This window comes from Bos grunniens, chromosome 1 (assembly GCF_055505025.1).
Source record: "Bos grunniens cultivar Pamir isolate PY7600 chromosome 1, Bosgru_T2T1.0, whole genome shotgun sequence".
Lineage (NCBI taxonomy): Eukaryota > Metazoa > Chordata > Mammalia > Artiodactyla > Bovidae > Bos > Bos grunniens.
Genome location: NC_141165.1, coordinates 44,098,529 through 44,114,529, shown reverse-complemented (window position 1 = coordinate 44,114,529; position 16,001 = coordinate 44,098,529). Strand labels below are relative to the sequence as shown.

The following is a 16,001-nucleotide window of genomic DNA, read 5'->3' as shown; positions in this document are numbered from 1 at the left end:
CCTCCCTCCAGCAGCCAGCAAGGAAACGGGCTCCACACAGCAATCACAAGGAATGGAACTCGGCAAGTAATGGGTAGGAGCTGCAAAGCAGTCAGGCCACCGCTGTGATTCCCGTCTTACGAGACTAAATGCAGAGAATTCAGCCAAGCCATCCTAAACTTCTTACGTTAGAACTGAGAAACCATAAAGGAATGTTATTTTAAGCCACTGAGTTTGTGGAAATAATAGTCATTCTTTGTCTTCCACCAAGATTCACAAAGGGGTAAAATGTCCCAAGTACAAAGGTTCAGATACTGGGTGGCCAAAGTGAACAATAAGGTGTTTATTCCAAGGGTTAATAACTAAATGATTTGAGATAAGCTATTCAGTCATGAGGTTTTGTGGAAACTCTTAAGAAATAGGATGGCCCAGTTCTTAAAAATGCCCCAGCGTTTTAGAGCAACTGAGGCCCACATGTATCCAAAAAAGATCAGACAGACAGCTTTCATACTAGCTACAGATACCTTTTGAGTAGAAGTCTGATTTAGCTCAAAATGCAGCAAACTTAAATGTACTAAAATGAACATGTCCTACAGTAAATTAAATCACATCAGCACGAAAGAACAAGTATATACAAAATCTTTATAAACTCACATTTTTGCCAAAAGTGTACAAGCAGTCTCATTTCACTGGGACAAAAAATATTTTTGTTCTCCACAGGTCACTGAAAGAAGTCATTGTACAATTCAGAGAAGCTATACATAGAAACTGAACTGGGTGTGAAAAACAATACTGTGTCACTTACAGTTGAACTGAAACATTGTGAATGTGTTAATACCTGCTATAAAACAATGTTTTATCTAATAAACAGTATTAACCCGCTTGCTAAACAGGCTTTGACTTATGCACGTATTTCCAGAACTGTTCAACATCTCATACTGATACAGGATCCATACAGTTGCTAATTTTTAGTTTTAATAGGGTATAAGCAAAAAATAATAGAACTGGTCTCTTTGCAAAGCCACACATTTACTTTCCTTCTGTGAAAATGACCCATTAAATTTTTTTAGCCTCTCCTCCAAAAAGTCTGTGGTGTTTTACCAACCCTGAAACCTCACTAGCTGAGTCCATGGCTACTCTCCACTGACAGACTTGCCCAGACCTCAAGTTGCTCAGGACCTGGAATATCTATACCCAGAAATGTTCCACTGATAAAGGACAGTGGTCCGGGGTGACGCAGCCACAGGTGCCACCCCACCACGGGCTCAACTGCTGCAGTGACGGGACACAAAGCAGGTGAGCCAGGCTCGCTCGCCTCCGGCACTGGGCTTCTGCAGTCACTCACACAGGTAAACTGGTTGGCAGACAGCAGCTGGGGACATGGCAGACAGGACCTGAGTCCTTGAAGGGTGTTCCCTTTGCCAGGCCCTCTGGAAGAGAATGGAGTAGGGGTGGAAAGTAGCTGCCCATAAAAAAAATCATTCCTCCCCCTCACTCTTCCAAACCCTCCATTCCCTCTTTATGATAACATTCAATTATAAGAACTCTCCTCTCTCCTTGTACTAGTGGAAGAAATAAAGTTCTACAGATAAGAGTTAGGGGACTTCAGCAAGCAAGGCCTTTAGTGCACATAAAATGAGTTCCCATTAAGGTCAAAATGTTATGTTGTAATTAAGTACCATGCTGGCTTCTTGATACCTTTTAAGGTCCAATTTTACCTTCTTTGAAATGGTTAAAGCATGTTTCAGCCAATTTCCTTCTGCAAATAGGAGTAGGAACTGTCCAAAACTTCATGTTATTGAAGGCAAAGCGGCCTCACGTCATCTAATCAGCTCAGTTGAGTCTGTTTTTAAAAAGCAGGACCCTTGTCCTATATTCAAGATTTTCTCACGTACGTGAGGCATCTAAATTCTATGTTGTTAGAGTAGCCTATGTTTTATTAGAATATATTTACCTAAGACCAGAGTTAGAAAAAAAAATCTTCTAAGGCTCCTTCCCTTCCAATGAGGAAAGGGGTGACAAAAATTCAAGTGTCAATTTCCCTTTTCTGAGAAGAGGTTTAGAAAGGCTGGGCTCACCTTCAGAACTCTAGCAGTTCCTTTTGAAATCTATCAGATCTAAAATATAAAAGTCAGGAAAAATAGTTACAAAACTGGGCATTTCTTAAAGCCATAAAACCTTGGTCATACTGGAAGAACCATGTGAAGGAGATGTTTAAAGAGAGCTAATATACATTCTTGGTTAAATGAAGACAGAGAAAATGAGGATGCAACATCTTACATATATTTTCTTTTTATGTCAGGACATGATACAATGAGGAGTCGCTGAGGCAGCCTGATCCCTGAAGTGAACTGCTCAGCTATTCTGTTAACCTAAAGAGGTTTGCAAAAGGCTTGCTGTGCACAGACTGAGCTTTGCGGACTAACCGTGTCCAGTAGCTGTTCTCCTGAGAGAACAGAACCACCTGGCAAACTTAAAGGCAAGTGTTTCCATTCTTAACTAGGCTATGTTAAAATTAACATCAAAACCAGCTCTGAACCAACCAGCCCACCATGATGTAGTGCAAATCTCGCAGTGGCAGAATACCCTCGGAAAGGCTACACGTTGGTCTCCAGTCCCAGCAAACGGCCCATTCTCTCCACATTCTTATCAATTGTAGCTTGGCACGTTATCTCCTTAGCACATTCCATAGGAAACCAGCCCCGTTCTCCATCTCGAAGTCTTTCCCCTTCATACCAGCCTGCAAAAAAGAGCAGAGGTCTCAGGGGACACCAAGTATTTGGAGGAATCTTGATTGTGTTTGGCTCCAAGGGAGGAGCGTAGGGGCAAATTTCAGAGCCAGCATTCTGCCCCAGGTTGGATACCACAGATGACGCAAGGTGAGGAGAGAGGTGGAACAGAGGGAAACCTTTCAAGAGGGGATCAATGGCATATCATGATGAAAGGCAGGACATGATCAGAGGCCCTGAAGTCAGCTGGTTGGGAGAGTTTAGGAGCTTGGGCTGAGTTGAAGAAAGGAATGTTGATGCTTTGGGTAGCGAGAAAGTAATTTTTTTTACTTTATTTTTTTATTGAAGTATAGCTGATTTACAGTGTTTTGTTAGTTTTAGATGTACAGCAAAGTGATTCAGTTATATATATATATATATTTTTTTTTTCAGATTCTTTTTTTCCCTTAAAGGTTGGTTACCTCAGAAGTCTCGAACTGTCCTGATTTGTTTTCATTCCTTTATTCTGTTCCATGGCAGTGATTTCCACTACTGTGTATTCCAACTCACTTATCCATTCTTCTGCCTCATTTATTCTCCTGTTGATTCCTTCTAGGTATGTTTTTCACTTCAGTTATTGTATCCTCCCACTCTGGTTGTTATCTTTTATAACTTTTTAAAACTCTGTAACTTCTCTGTGCATCTGTTCTTTCCCATATTCTTGGGTCATCTTTATGATCATTACTCAGAATTCTTTCTTGAGTAGATTGCTGATCTCCACATCAGTTAAGTTGCTTTTCTGAGGTTTTATCTTGTTCCCTTGTCTGAAACATATTCCTGCGCCATCTCATTTTGTCTAAACTTCTGTGTGTTTTTTTTGTAAATTTGGAAGGTTAGTTGTGTTTCTCAAACTTGGAGAAGTGGCGCTCTACAGGGGATGTCCTGTATGTCTCAACAGTACACTCCGCTCACTCACATCACCCAAGGGCCAGAGGCTAGCTGGTGCCTTCCCACTGGTAGGTGGACCTGGGTCTTGGCTCTCTGGTGGGCCAAGTTAACATGGCCAATCAGCAGGGCCATGTTATGGGTTGTGTCTACAGGTGGCTGTGGGTTCAGGAATTCTTTAGGGAGCCTGTCTGCTTATGTCTGTGGCTGTGTTCCTGCTCTGTTGATTGGCTGGCCTGAGGCTTCCCATTACTGGTGCCTCTGGGATGTTGGGTAGAACCAGGTCTTGGTACTAATAAGCCAGTATGTCAGGCACCAGGATTATCATGTGGTTGAACATAACCCAGTATGCCTGCCACCAGTGTCTGTCCAGACAGTGAGCCACAGCTGACTCCTGTTTCCTCAGGAGAACCTCCAAGACCCGCAGGTAGGTCTGATGTAAATTCCTGTGGAGTCACTGCTTTTGCCCTGGGTTCTGCTTACACATGACCTTGTGTATGTCCTCCAAGAGTGAAGTCTTACTTCCCCCCGACCTGTGGAGAGCCTACACTCCCACTGGTTTTTGAAGCCAAATCTCTGGGGGCTACTCCTCCTGATGTCAGACCCCCAGGTGAGGAGCTTGAAGTGGGGCTCAGCACTCACTCCTGTGGGAGAACTCTTGTAATATAATTGTTCTCCAGTTTGTGGATTGCCCACCTGGGCGGAGGGCATGTGAGATTTGCTTGTATCGTAAGTGCATCCCTTGATCTTGTTGGGTTTCTTCTTCTTTGTCTTTGGATATACAGTATCTTTTTTTGGTAGGTTCCAGTCTTTTTATTGATGGCTGTTTACCAGTTGTGATTTTTGTGTGCTCAGGAGAGGAGGTGACCTTAGAGTCCTTCGACTGTACCATCTTGTCCCCCATCTGACTTAAATGAGGAAGGAGGAAACTCTGGAGATGAGAACTAGGTCACTGGGGGACCAGGAAGGAAGGAAACCTTTCATGGTTCCTTTTGACTAACAGCCATGTAACTGCAGCCTATTAAAAAACATTTAGAAACAGTAATGTGTAGATAAAGGAGAGAAAGGTGCATAGGAGAAAACCAAAGGTTAGGGAACATAAGCATTGACAATAAAATGAGACCCTGAATGCCGGACCACCACCACCCCACTGAAGCACTCCCACTCACCATCGCTAACACGCTGATAAATAAGGACCACATCCGCCACCTGCAGAGAGAGTTCATCTGGCTGCTTGGCAGTAAATGATCGAATGATTTCCACTTGGGTCAGTGCTGAGGGGGAAAGAGGACATAATGAGAAATGAAACAGGGACAAATCAATAATTTGCATTTACTCAGCCAGCATGGATAGAAAAAAGGTAGGCTCCAAAAAGAAGCAGAAATGAGTTTCTAGAACTCCCTTACTCGGCCCAGAGCTTCAGTTAGAAGCTCAGAATCAAGAGAGGCCTTTTATGATACATGAATCCCCTCAAAAATAGCCTTGATAAGTCATTAGATACATCACACAATACAACTAGAAACAGCCACGGGGGAAACTGAGGCAAGACAGATTGGGTATGTGCCAAGGCCATGCAGCTGAGGATAAAATCCAAAATCTATGCAGTTCTCCTGGTTCTCACCCAGGGTGCTGCCCCAGCCCACCTAGAAGCACCTGCGAGCTGCCAGAGAAGTGTAGAAATAAAAGAAGTTCCAGCCAAACGTTAGATCCTAACAGACAAACTTTTACTTCAGTGATTTGGTCCTGGCTGACCTGAGTTCTTACTTTGTTTTTTAATATAAAACTTGATTCCAGAGAAATTTCAAGCCAGTCACTAAAGCTTTGACTTTAAGCTGTGATTTGTGAGTGCTCCAGGAGATCCAGTTTTGTTGCCCCAGTTCTTTGAATTTGCCCTTCCAGCTAGAATCACCCAGAGCAGCATAACGTCAAAGCAGAATGCTTAGCACATGGCACTACCCTTCACTGTGTCAGTTCCTAGCTCCCTAGAAAATTAAAACATTTTTAATATTATTTAATAACAAAAAGTCAAAAGGAAGGGTAAAGTGATTTACCTTAAGGTTAAAAGTACACTTTAGTATGGAGAAGGTTTAAATATGCTACTACTGCCCATTAACAAACTAGAAATGGAGGAGCTTGATAGTATAAGCAAGGCGGTCAAAGTACATTTAACTTTATTCTATCATATTATATAAATGATGCACCTAACTTGCAGGTGATTTAAGAGACTCAGGAAGGCTATGCAATGATGTGCCACATTTATAGAGCAAAGAACTGCACTTGAGGTTGGAATTTGTCCCCTTGTCTTCCAAAGCGGGGTGCACCCAGTGCTGATGTGGGGCAGCAAGAAGGAAACCTTGGAACTTAAAAGCGGGTAGTGTGAAATTTAACCACTAACAACCCAGCAACCAGCAGGGGGCAGAGCTCTCTCTGTTTCAGATTGTCAGCCCTCTGGGTACTTACAGGTCCGATCTGGAGGCTGCTTCCCACTGCTGTGTCCCAGGGCGGTTATCCAACGGGCTCGCTCACTCCTAAACGCAGGGAACATCCAGTTTAGAGATTCGACAGTGCTTAGATACAGAATGAGGTATATTCTAGAATGTAAAGGCTTCTTTCCCCCAAAACAGGGCAGAGATTCTCTAGAAAGGTAAGCACTGGTCTTCAAAACCAATTTTAAAATGATAATCTGGAAAATGTAAATAAGCCCCAAACAAGTCATTGTCAAGAGATTCTGAATGACTCTGTCTTGTTATTAAGTGGAATTTCTCATATGACGGTTTGTTGTTGTTGTTTAGTTGCTAAGTTGTGTCTGAATCTTTTGTGACCCCACAAACTGGAGCCTGCCGGGCTCGCCTGTCCATGGGATTTTCCAGGTGAAAATACTGCAGTGGGTTGCCATTTCCTTCACTAGGGGATCATCTTGTTAACAAATAGCTGATTACACTAATAATCGCAAAAAGATACTCTGTACACTCACAATCTGACATTTAACATTTCAAAATAAAATTTCATGAAAAAAAAAAATCCTAGTAAATCTATCTCTTGCCACTCCCTCCTCTCTTTTCCCTGCACACTCACACATTTCCAAATAAATGAGAAAACTGGAAAACTGACATATTTAAAGTTGTTCTGTCCTCCTACAACAAACATTGCCAAATGTAAGCCTTAGTGAACTAGAAATTCTGTTCTCAGATGCTTAAAGTGATTTCATGATTACAGACAAAAGAAATTTTTTAAGGTTTAAAAAAAAGATTTTTTTATATTACGCTATAATTATATGAAACAATAATTATTTAACTAAAAGATCAAAAGTTTAAGATGAGCAAACATTACTCTGTAATACAGTAACCCCAAGTTTCTGATTTGGACAGTCAAATATTAGGACTGTGATTAAATAAACCACACAAACATATACACTTTAAAATCTTTTAGGAAGCATTTGTCAGACATACCACTTGAGATACATTATTTCCTTTAAGTTTCCCAAAAGCCTGTTCAAAGGATGAGAAGACTAAACAGAAGTTCCAAGGTAAGTGACCCAAACCAAGGTCAGTTTCTACTACTATACTCTACCTAAGTAAGGGATTAAGAAAGGGATGCCTTATAATAATAAAAAATAACCAGATGGGACCTAATAAAACTTAACAAGGTTTTATACAGAAAAGAAAACCATAAACAAAATGAAAAAATAACCTATGGACTGGGAGAAAATACTTGCAAATGATGGGACCAACACGGGCTTAATCTCCAAAATATACAAACAGCTCATACAGCTCATAGGGCTTCCTTGGTGACTCAAGAGAGTGAAGAGCAATGAAGGAGATGGGTTCAATCCCTGGGTCTAGAAAATCGATCCCTGGCTCGGGAAGATCCCCTGGAATAAGGGAATGGCTACCTACTTCAGTATTCTTGCCTGGAGAATCCCATGGACAGAGGAGCCTAGTGGGTTAGAGTGCAAGGGGTCACAGAGTAGGACTCAACAACTAACTTTCTCACTTTCATACAACTCAGTTAAGAAAAACACAATCAAAAAATGGGCAGAAGACCTAGACACTTCTCCAAGGAAGATGTACAGGTGACCAGTAGGCATATGAAAAGATGTTCAACCTCACTAATTATCAGGGCTCCCCTGGTGGCTCAGACAGTAAAGAGTCTGCCTACAGTGCAGGAGACCCAGGTTTGATTCCTGGGTTGGGAAGATCCCTTGGAGAAGGAAGTGGCAACCCACTCCAGTATCCTTGTCTGGAAAATCCTATGGACAGAGGAGCCTGGCAGGCTACAGTCCATGGGGTCGCAAAGAATCAGACATGACTGAGCGACTAGGCACATAAAAAGATAGCCTCACTAACTATTAGAGAAATGCAAATCAAAACTACAATGACGTATCACTTCACACCAGTTAGAATGGCCATCATTAAAAAGTCTACAAATCACAAATGCTGGAGAGAGTATGGAGAAAAGGGAACCCCTCATACACTGTTGGTGGAAATGCAAGTTGGTACAGCCTCTATGGAGGTTCCTCAGAAAACTAATGAGAACTACCATAAGGATGCCTTAACAGCCTGGACGTGAAAGATGGTTCTGTCATTCCATCTTTATTCTCTGACATGTATCCATCCTTCCATCCAGACCAACTTGTTATAGTTGGGAATTTGACATGCTGTTCCATACCTTTCCTATTCTTCTCAATCTTGAGTGTGATCTTTCCTCTATTTTTAACCAAGCTGTGTCCGCTCATTATCACTACTTAGTTCCCTGTGGTGGCTCAGTGATAAAGAATCCACCTGCCAATGCAGGAGACGCAGGTTTGTTCCCTGGGTCGGGAAGATCCCCTGGAGAAGGAAATGGCAACCCCTTCCAGTATTGCCTGGAAAATCCCATGGACAGAGGTGCCTGGCAGGCTACCGTCCATGTAGTCACAAAAGCACTGGACTAAACAAGATCATATTATTGAAGAACATGCATAAAAAACTGCACTATTAAGTGTATACAGATCTGTAAGTATTACTTAGGTACAACCATGTACTCACACCCCCAGATCAAGACACAGACCTACCAGGAGGTTCCTTTCTGTTCTTTTCCAATCAATGAACTCCCGCAAAGGTAACTGCTGTTCTGATTTCCATCACACAGACAAGTTTTGCTTATTTTGAACTTTATGAAAATGGAATCCTATATTGTTGTCCACTTTGATATATCTGGCTTCTTTTGTTCAAAACATTCACCCAATATTGAAAACACAAGGCTCATCTCCTCCAGGTCGGCCTCCTCTGAAGCATGAACCACATTTCTGACGTCATCTCGTTCTGGTAATGCTGTCCCCAGGCCCCCCTCCACATAGCTCTGTCACACTGCTGGGCAGGTACATACTTCCTGAAGGCAAGCACCTTATTTGTGTATCTGCCTGCACATAACAGGAACTAGTAAACACTGACCTCTGCTAAATTGTTACTACGCATTGCACACTGACCCCATCTTTTATGGGCTTATCTGTTTCTCCAACTGGGCCATAGACTCCTCCAGGACAGGAACTGGATCCTGTAAATAGTATAAGGGATTGTGTATATGCCAGGTATGGTGCTTTTTTGTATTTAGTGAGTACCATCTCATCTTTAGAACAGTTTTGAAAATTATTACCATTTTTTTTTTCAGAGGATGAAGCTGAAGTCTGGAATGTTAAGCACCTGCTCATAGTAAAACTGCTAAGTGGTAAAGTCAGACTGTAAGCCAGGCAGCCAGGGATCAAAGAGGTGGCGCTCCTTAGCAAGTGCTCACAAAATAACCAGGGAGGCAGGAAGGATAGAAACTGCAATTTCCTGAAAGACAGACTTACTTAAAAGAAAAAAATGAGGCCAATCCCTGGTTGAGCTGCTGTGTCAAGTAGTAATATGCAAAGTTCATATAGAAACTCGTGACACAGCCTTGCTTTTAAGAACTTCATCTCTCTCTAATACAGGCCCAGGGCTTTAAGGAGGTTTTATAAGGAGCCAGTAAAGCACTTCCTCTCTCCATATAATCCCTTTGTTAGGTAAGGGATTTTTTTTAATTCAAGCTCAATGAGAATTTCTAAAGTACAAAGGCAATTGAAAACTAAACAGTATCTTAAGGATGGAAGCGCTGTTTGCCAAGCGTAACCTGAAACGATCCATCTGTGTCTCCACACGCCATATCCAAACCTGTCCAGCTCACCATAGCATCTTCACATGGCCCTTACTGCCGTCTGCAGTCCTCAGCGTGGACCTTCTCTGGCCCTGAGTGACTGGTCTCAGCAGCAGCCTCACCCCGCAGCCAGCTTCCAGAAGTCCAGATGAAATCTCGCTCCTGTGGCATACTGCCTGGATGCTAATGGCATCCTTTAGACACAGCGGCCCCTCACAGGGACTCCAGGGCACAGAACAAGACACTCCTTGTTGCCTTGCTGAAAGGAGCCGCTTCTTGAAAGGGCTTCAATGGGATCAGCCCCACCCCCTCTGAGATGCCATCAAAACCGCACGACATTACCCGGGGCTTCCACAGACTGTGCCAAGGAGCTCCCGCCTGTCATGAGGCGGAAAGCACTGCATCTCTAAAGCAGGGAGGAGACTTGCTCCACGTAAAATGGAATTCTAAGAACAAGAAAACCTTGGGTGTACACATACCCATTATTAAATTTAGATATCAGGTCCAGGGCTCAGAAGCAGACAGCTATTTTCTCTAGGGACAATGAGACAACACAAATTAACAGTCCACACCAAACCTAGTTCATTGAGATTTCCCTCTGCCCAAACAAAGTGCCAGAATCGACAGTCAATGCCACTAATGGAGACCCGAGGCAGGTCAACTTTTAAGGCACTTCTGACTCCTCCTTTCAACCGGCATTCACCAAGTCCTTGCCTTTGCAGGAGCCCTGTGGTAGGCAGGGGTTGCTAAGTGAGTAGTACGGGGTCTCTTGCTCTTCACAGCCATCAATGAGGGATCAGAGCAAAAGACAAACACACAGAATCCAACGCATCCTGCATTGTGCTGGGATGGCGCCTTCTCTGTAAAACCCATCTGACCAGGAGAGAAAGGGGACTGAGCTGAGGAGAGACCCCTTTGACACAGATATCTGGAAACGCAGTCCTTTCTCTCTACATGCGTGAAATGATGCACCTCCAGTTCCCCACTCAGGAGTCAGCCATCGTAGCACCTTGACCTGTCCCTTATATGATTATGCACAGGTTTAAACTTAATTGCACAAAGGTCAAAGACATAGCCAAGCTGGACTTTCATTGAATATCAGGCATCTGCTAGAAAAAGACTGATACATCCTGAGAAAGTGGAAAGCAGACTGAAACAGGCAGGAGTGTGGATGAGATAGAAGGGAATGAATGTGCCCATGGAGGGCTTCACTACTGGAGGGGGTCGTCCTGGTTTTTCAATAGAAGCCCAGAGACTTCAGCTGCTGTTTGACCTTCCTTTATCCCTTTTAAAATGGCATTTGACCAGACCCCTTTTGTGCTCCTTTTCACAGCCTGCAAATTTACTTATGGTTCCTTTTGAAACTCCTGTACCCATGGCCTTTGGAGAAAAAGTCCCCTGAGCCTTCCTAAGGTGACCATGCAGACCGCTGTTTCTGTTCATTCTCTCACACATTCAGTTCAACGAGATGAATTCAATATGTGATCCAAAGAAAACCCGCAGGGCAGAAAACATTTTCATGAATGCTGTGCAACAAAGCCTTATAAAGCTGTACCAGCTCAACTTATTTTAAAAACTCTAACCAAAGCAAAGTAGTTCCCCTAGCTCACTAAGAGTTGTAAAATTCATATTCTGTGACATGTCATATGGTTAAATCAATTGTTTCTTGTTTGTCCTATCAAACAGCTCGTGAAACCTAGTCTGGTCCATACATCCTAGAGTTAACTTGAAGTGGGTCAACTACCTGTTTCCTTTAAAAAAAAAAAAAAAAGGCCAACGCCATCACCTGCTCTCGTTTTCCTGGATATTAATGATGAGGAATCACGAAAGATTAAGTATCCTGATGGGCACCTACAAATGTAAAAGATTATTAGACGTAGATTCAAAAAATACTACAACCTAAAATAAATTTTTCCCATACAAAGTGTCATCTCTGGATTTTTCTTAAAGGGTGAAGAGTAGGTTAGACACACTATTTACAGTTTTATTCCATCCTATTTACTTCCTGTTAATTAAGTCATTAACAGAAGCAGGAAGAGAGCAAAAGACTGCCTGCAAACAATGCCCCTTTATCAGGAGGCCCAGGAGTGGGCTGTCTGAATGGCTGACAGGACTAACCACATCCATTAGGCATCTAGTTCATCTTGTGAGACAAATTTTGAGAAGGACCTCTGATTACAGCTTAAGGTGATTATATCTTATAGCAAAATAGAAGATAAAAGTTTGTGTTCATTACTAAACATGTCCTGCACAGGCTGGACCCAAATGCCATCCAAATTCCACTGAGAACACAGGAAGCCAAGGACACCACTTGCCACAGCCTCACTCCATGCCAGCTGCAGCTGTCTGGGCTTCCTTTTAATGAAGGCAGACAAAGGGGGCTCCCGGGCTCCAACATTCCTCTTGAAAGGCCAGGGGGAGAAGCGACAGTAGGAAACCATTCTGCCCTCGTCCTTTTATCAAGGGTCAGCTTCTGTGTTTTCCACAGACTATTGTCTCATTAATAATACAGTGACTTAAGATCTTTAAAAAGCAAACAGATATAACAGTATGGCTTAGAGGTACATCCTTAAAATGGTTTAACCACATCCCTGAGAACAAATGTTGCAAAACAGGTGGAATTTAGATAACACTTGCTCTAGCAGCACAAAACTAACAACAACAAAATCCCAGTGAATAGAGATTGAGAGAGAAGCAGTATTTCCCTGCACTTGGTTGCAAGTCCACCTTGGCTTGGATATAGAAAAATGAATTCGATTAATTGTGGGGCAATTCCAAAAAATACTCATTGGGAACCTGCTATGTACCGAGTGAGAAAAAGACAAAATAAGCCGAGTGTGGGCATTAGTAGTAAAACCATGCAGAAGCGGAGAGAAGAGTTAGAGGCTCTGAGGATGCCTCAAAAGGTAAAGGATATGCGGTTGTCCCGGGGGGAGGTGGTGGGATGGAAACATGTAGGAAGATGCAATACACTTTCATTCAAGAAGAACCAGTCCAGGATGGATCTGTTCAGACCTAGAAGCATCAGAAATGGTACCACGTCTCCCAACTGGATAATGTGAAATTAAAGAAACGGGCATGTTAGGGGAAGCAGAAGGTACCAGTGATGACCAGTTTCAGAAAGGCTGCATTTCTGAAGGGGAAGTGGAGAGGAAAGGTTACATGTGGGGAAAAAATGAGAGTGCACAGATAACAGGTTGAGAAAAATTCAAAAAAGAAGGGTCAGCATAAGAGAGCTGGATGGCTAACGAAATGGCATTAGAAGTAAAGAAAAAGGAAATCTGGGCTGCTGGGGGTGGTCCCCAGGAAACCATTGCTCATCTTCTGATGCAGTGCCCTCAACCGGGCAGCAGAGGAAGACACCATACTGAAGATGGTTAAGGAGTAACTCAGTATAGGGCATCAGCTGCTCAAACCAAAGCACCATCAATTCCTCTTTCCCTCCCGGCTGCCCCAACTCATCCAGTCCTGAAGCTGGCCCTGTTGCCTCTGCCTCCACAGTATGTTTCCATCTCCTCTCACAGACTACAGTCCATGCTGCCATTTGACTCATATAATAGGACCCTAACTGCTCTCCCCCATGAATCTCCTGCCTCCACACCTGCCTCTCCAGCTTATGCAATTCTAAACCAGTGCTTCTCGAAATATCTGGGGTGAACTGGTCTTCACCACCCCAAGACCCCCACCCCTGTTCCAATTCAGTGTGGACCAACTGTTCTCAAATACAATGAAAATGAGTTGCTGTTGAAATAATCACACACTCTGATACTGCAGAAATGTCAAATTGCTGTATGTTTTTAACTGTTTCCCTCAGGCCGGGCCAGGAACAGTTTGAGGACTGGCAGCCCACAGAGCCTACTGGAATAGCTCTGCTGGAATGCTCCAGGCTCCCAGTGTGTCAACTACCCACTCTCCCCTGACTTACTCTGATCTAGTCACTTTCACTATGTTCAGGCCAAGTTTCATGGCAGTTGGGACATGCTGTGCCCTCTGCATGGACCATTCTGGCCATGCCCTTTCCCACAGGTATTCACCTTCATCCCTCAGGGCTCAGTTCAAATGTCCCCGGAGACGTCTTTCTGCGCCATCTAATTTGGAGGACATTCTCCACCCTAGCACCTAATACTCACTCCAGAACACACTGCCTGACTTTACTGTTGCCACTGCACTTTTTTTTTTCCACTTATTTTTAATATTAGGTGAAGAGGGCTTCCCTGGTAGCTCAGTGGTAGAGAATCCACCTGCCAATGCAGAAGACATGGGTTTGATCCCCAGTCTGGGGAGACCACACGTGCTGCGGAGCAACTAAGACCGTGCGCCGCAACTACTGAGCCTGAGCACTAGGGTCCCAGAGACCTCGGTTGGGGGCGGGGGGCGTGGTCAGGAGTGGGAGAGCAGAGGGCGGGCGAGATGGGACTGAAGGGGAAAAATGAACCAACAAGCATGGCGCCTGCAGCAAGCGCTTGGAATTCTCGGGAACAAGGCCGCTCGGTGCTCTCAGGAGCAGCGCTGAGGGGCTCCCTGCAGAGGAAAGACCTGGCACCGGGAGCGAGCCCAAGGACCAAGACATCTGGTAACTTGAGGAGTTCCAAGAAGGGTATTCCAGGAAGTGGGAAAAGTGGGCAAAGGAACAGAAAAGGAAGTTTTTAAGTGGAAAATAACCTGGGGGGTGCAGCATCTATTCAGCCTTATAAAATATTTCAAATCACATGATGCCCTAAATTTACCGCAGACCTTTTCCTTTTTTGAGTCTGTGGACTTACACACTGCACATTTTAGTAGTTTTTCACATTTGATGGCAACTGGCTTCCTGGAGTCTCCCCTTCAGGTCCAGAATAAGGCCAGGTGGGAGTGGGATAGTCTCCTGGCTGGCAGCTCTCAGGAAGAAGCTTAACGTTATTAGAAGGCTAGAATCAGAAAGGTCAAGGTCGAGTCGCATCTTTGTCGGCAACCCATTTCCTGTGTGATTTCAGGCAATTCACTTCACCTTTTGGAATCTCATCTGATATCTGGGGAAAAAGCCAAGGGAGCTGGACATCAGGCTTATAATGAGGGTCACTACATATTGTCTAAAGATGCTCTGGAGAGCCAAACAGGGGGCTCTTCTTAATTTTGCCAGAACAGACATAACAATGATCCCGAAGAAACCAAGATGCTGTCTTACTTATATGTCATCTTACTTATTACGTGCTTCAAAACTCTGAAGCACCATCCTCGAGAGACACCCACAGCTCCCTTCTTCATGCTCTCTGGCTGGCTTAGTGTCTGGCCCATCCCAGATGCTTGCCAAGTGTTTGCCCCACTTCCTTTCAGTGAGCTTTTCTGCATTCTTTGTGTAATCAAAGCTATTAATCTGTTCTTGCACAATTCCACTGTCTTATGACAGCCGAACTGTCCCTGTGCCAAAGAGCCGCCCCCTTCCTATTGCTGCTTCCTATTCCCAGGTGGCCTCTACTAAGAACGGTTTTTCAAAGAAGGTAAATATTTAGGTACAGACCTCATTCTTTTTCAAACCAAAGAATAGCCAAAGAATGTAAATAATTGATCTGAAATTCTGCAATTAATCAAGGCCAGGGTGGTGATAAAAACCTTGTTTTCTCAACTAGATTGCTAATGGACTATTTTAACCACATATAAAAGCTAAAAAACATTCTCACCTATACCTTTTGCAAACCTTAGATGCAAGGAAAACATTCTACAAAACCAAAACTCTGACTGTTCAAAACCATGTAGCCCAGTGTCAACCTGCACATTTCCAAATACAGCATATAACAGCTTGCCAGGATTTTAAACAGCTGATTTGAAAACAACAAAAAAAGTGCATTTTGACTGTCCTGTTTTTTTCCAGCACCAAAGTATTTGTCCAGATTTTTACTTTGCAACTGTAACTGAGTTGGGATCAGGGGAGAATGAGGGAGTCATCCTTCCATACCCAAGGAGAGAGCTACCCGTTCACATCTTCTGGAATGTTCTCTTGCTATTAATTAAAGAGCTACAAATATTGAGTCATACCCACGGGTTTATGGGTGACACAACTAGATATTCTGAGAATTTCTGGTTGAGGAAATGAACATCCATTCAGTCCACGGCAAGAAAAAGCGTGGAACATGGATACAGAAAGTCCCAGGAAAGGACTGAGCCTTGGTATAAAAACTGGACGTGCCGCCTTACTGCCTACTCTCTTGGAATAATCTCAGAAACCAGCAGCAGAGA

The 16,001-nt window shown here is 43.5% G+C and overlaps 1 protein-coding gene across 2 annotated transcripts in view; it reads right to left on the bottom strand.

Annotated features, from left to right (window-relative positions):
• Positions 1 to 601: 601 nt before the first annotated feature.
• Positions 602 to 16,001, bottom strand: part of ARHGEF26 (Rho guanine nucleotide exchange factor 26) — a 137,970-nt gene continuing 122,570 nt past the window's right edge. For both annotated transcript variants that reach the window (XM_086317564.1, XM_086317571.1), the window contains 3 exons: positions 6,093 to 6,160; positions 4,802 to 4,906; positions 602 to 2,719 (listed from right to left, as the gene is read on the bottom strand). In XM_086317564.1, the coding sequence (XP_086173690.1) occupies positions 2,577 to 2,719; positions 4,802 to 4,906; positions 6,093 to 6,160 (316 nt within the window). In that variant the 3' untranslated portion in view covers positions 602 to 2,576. The remainder of the gene's footprint in view (positions 2,720 to 4,801; positions 4,907 to 6,092; positions 6,161 to 16,001) is intronic.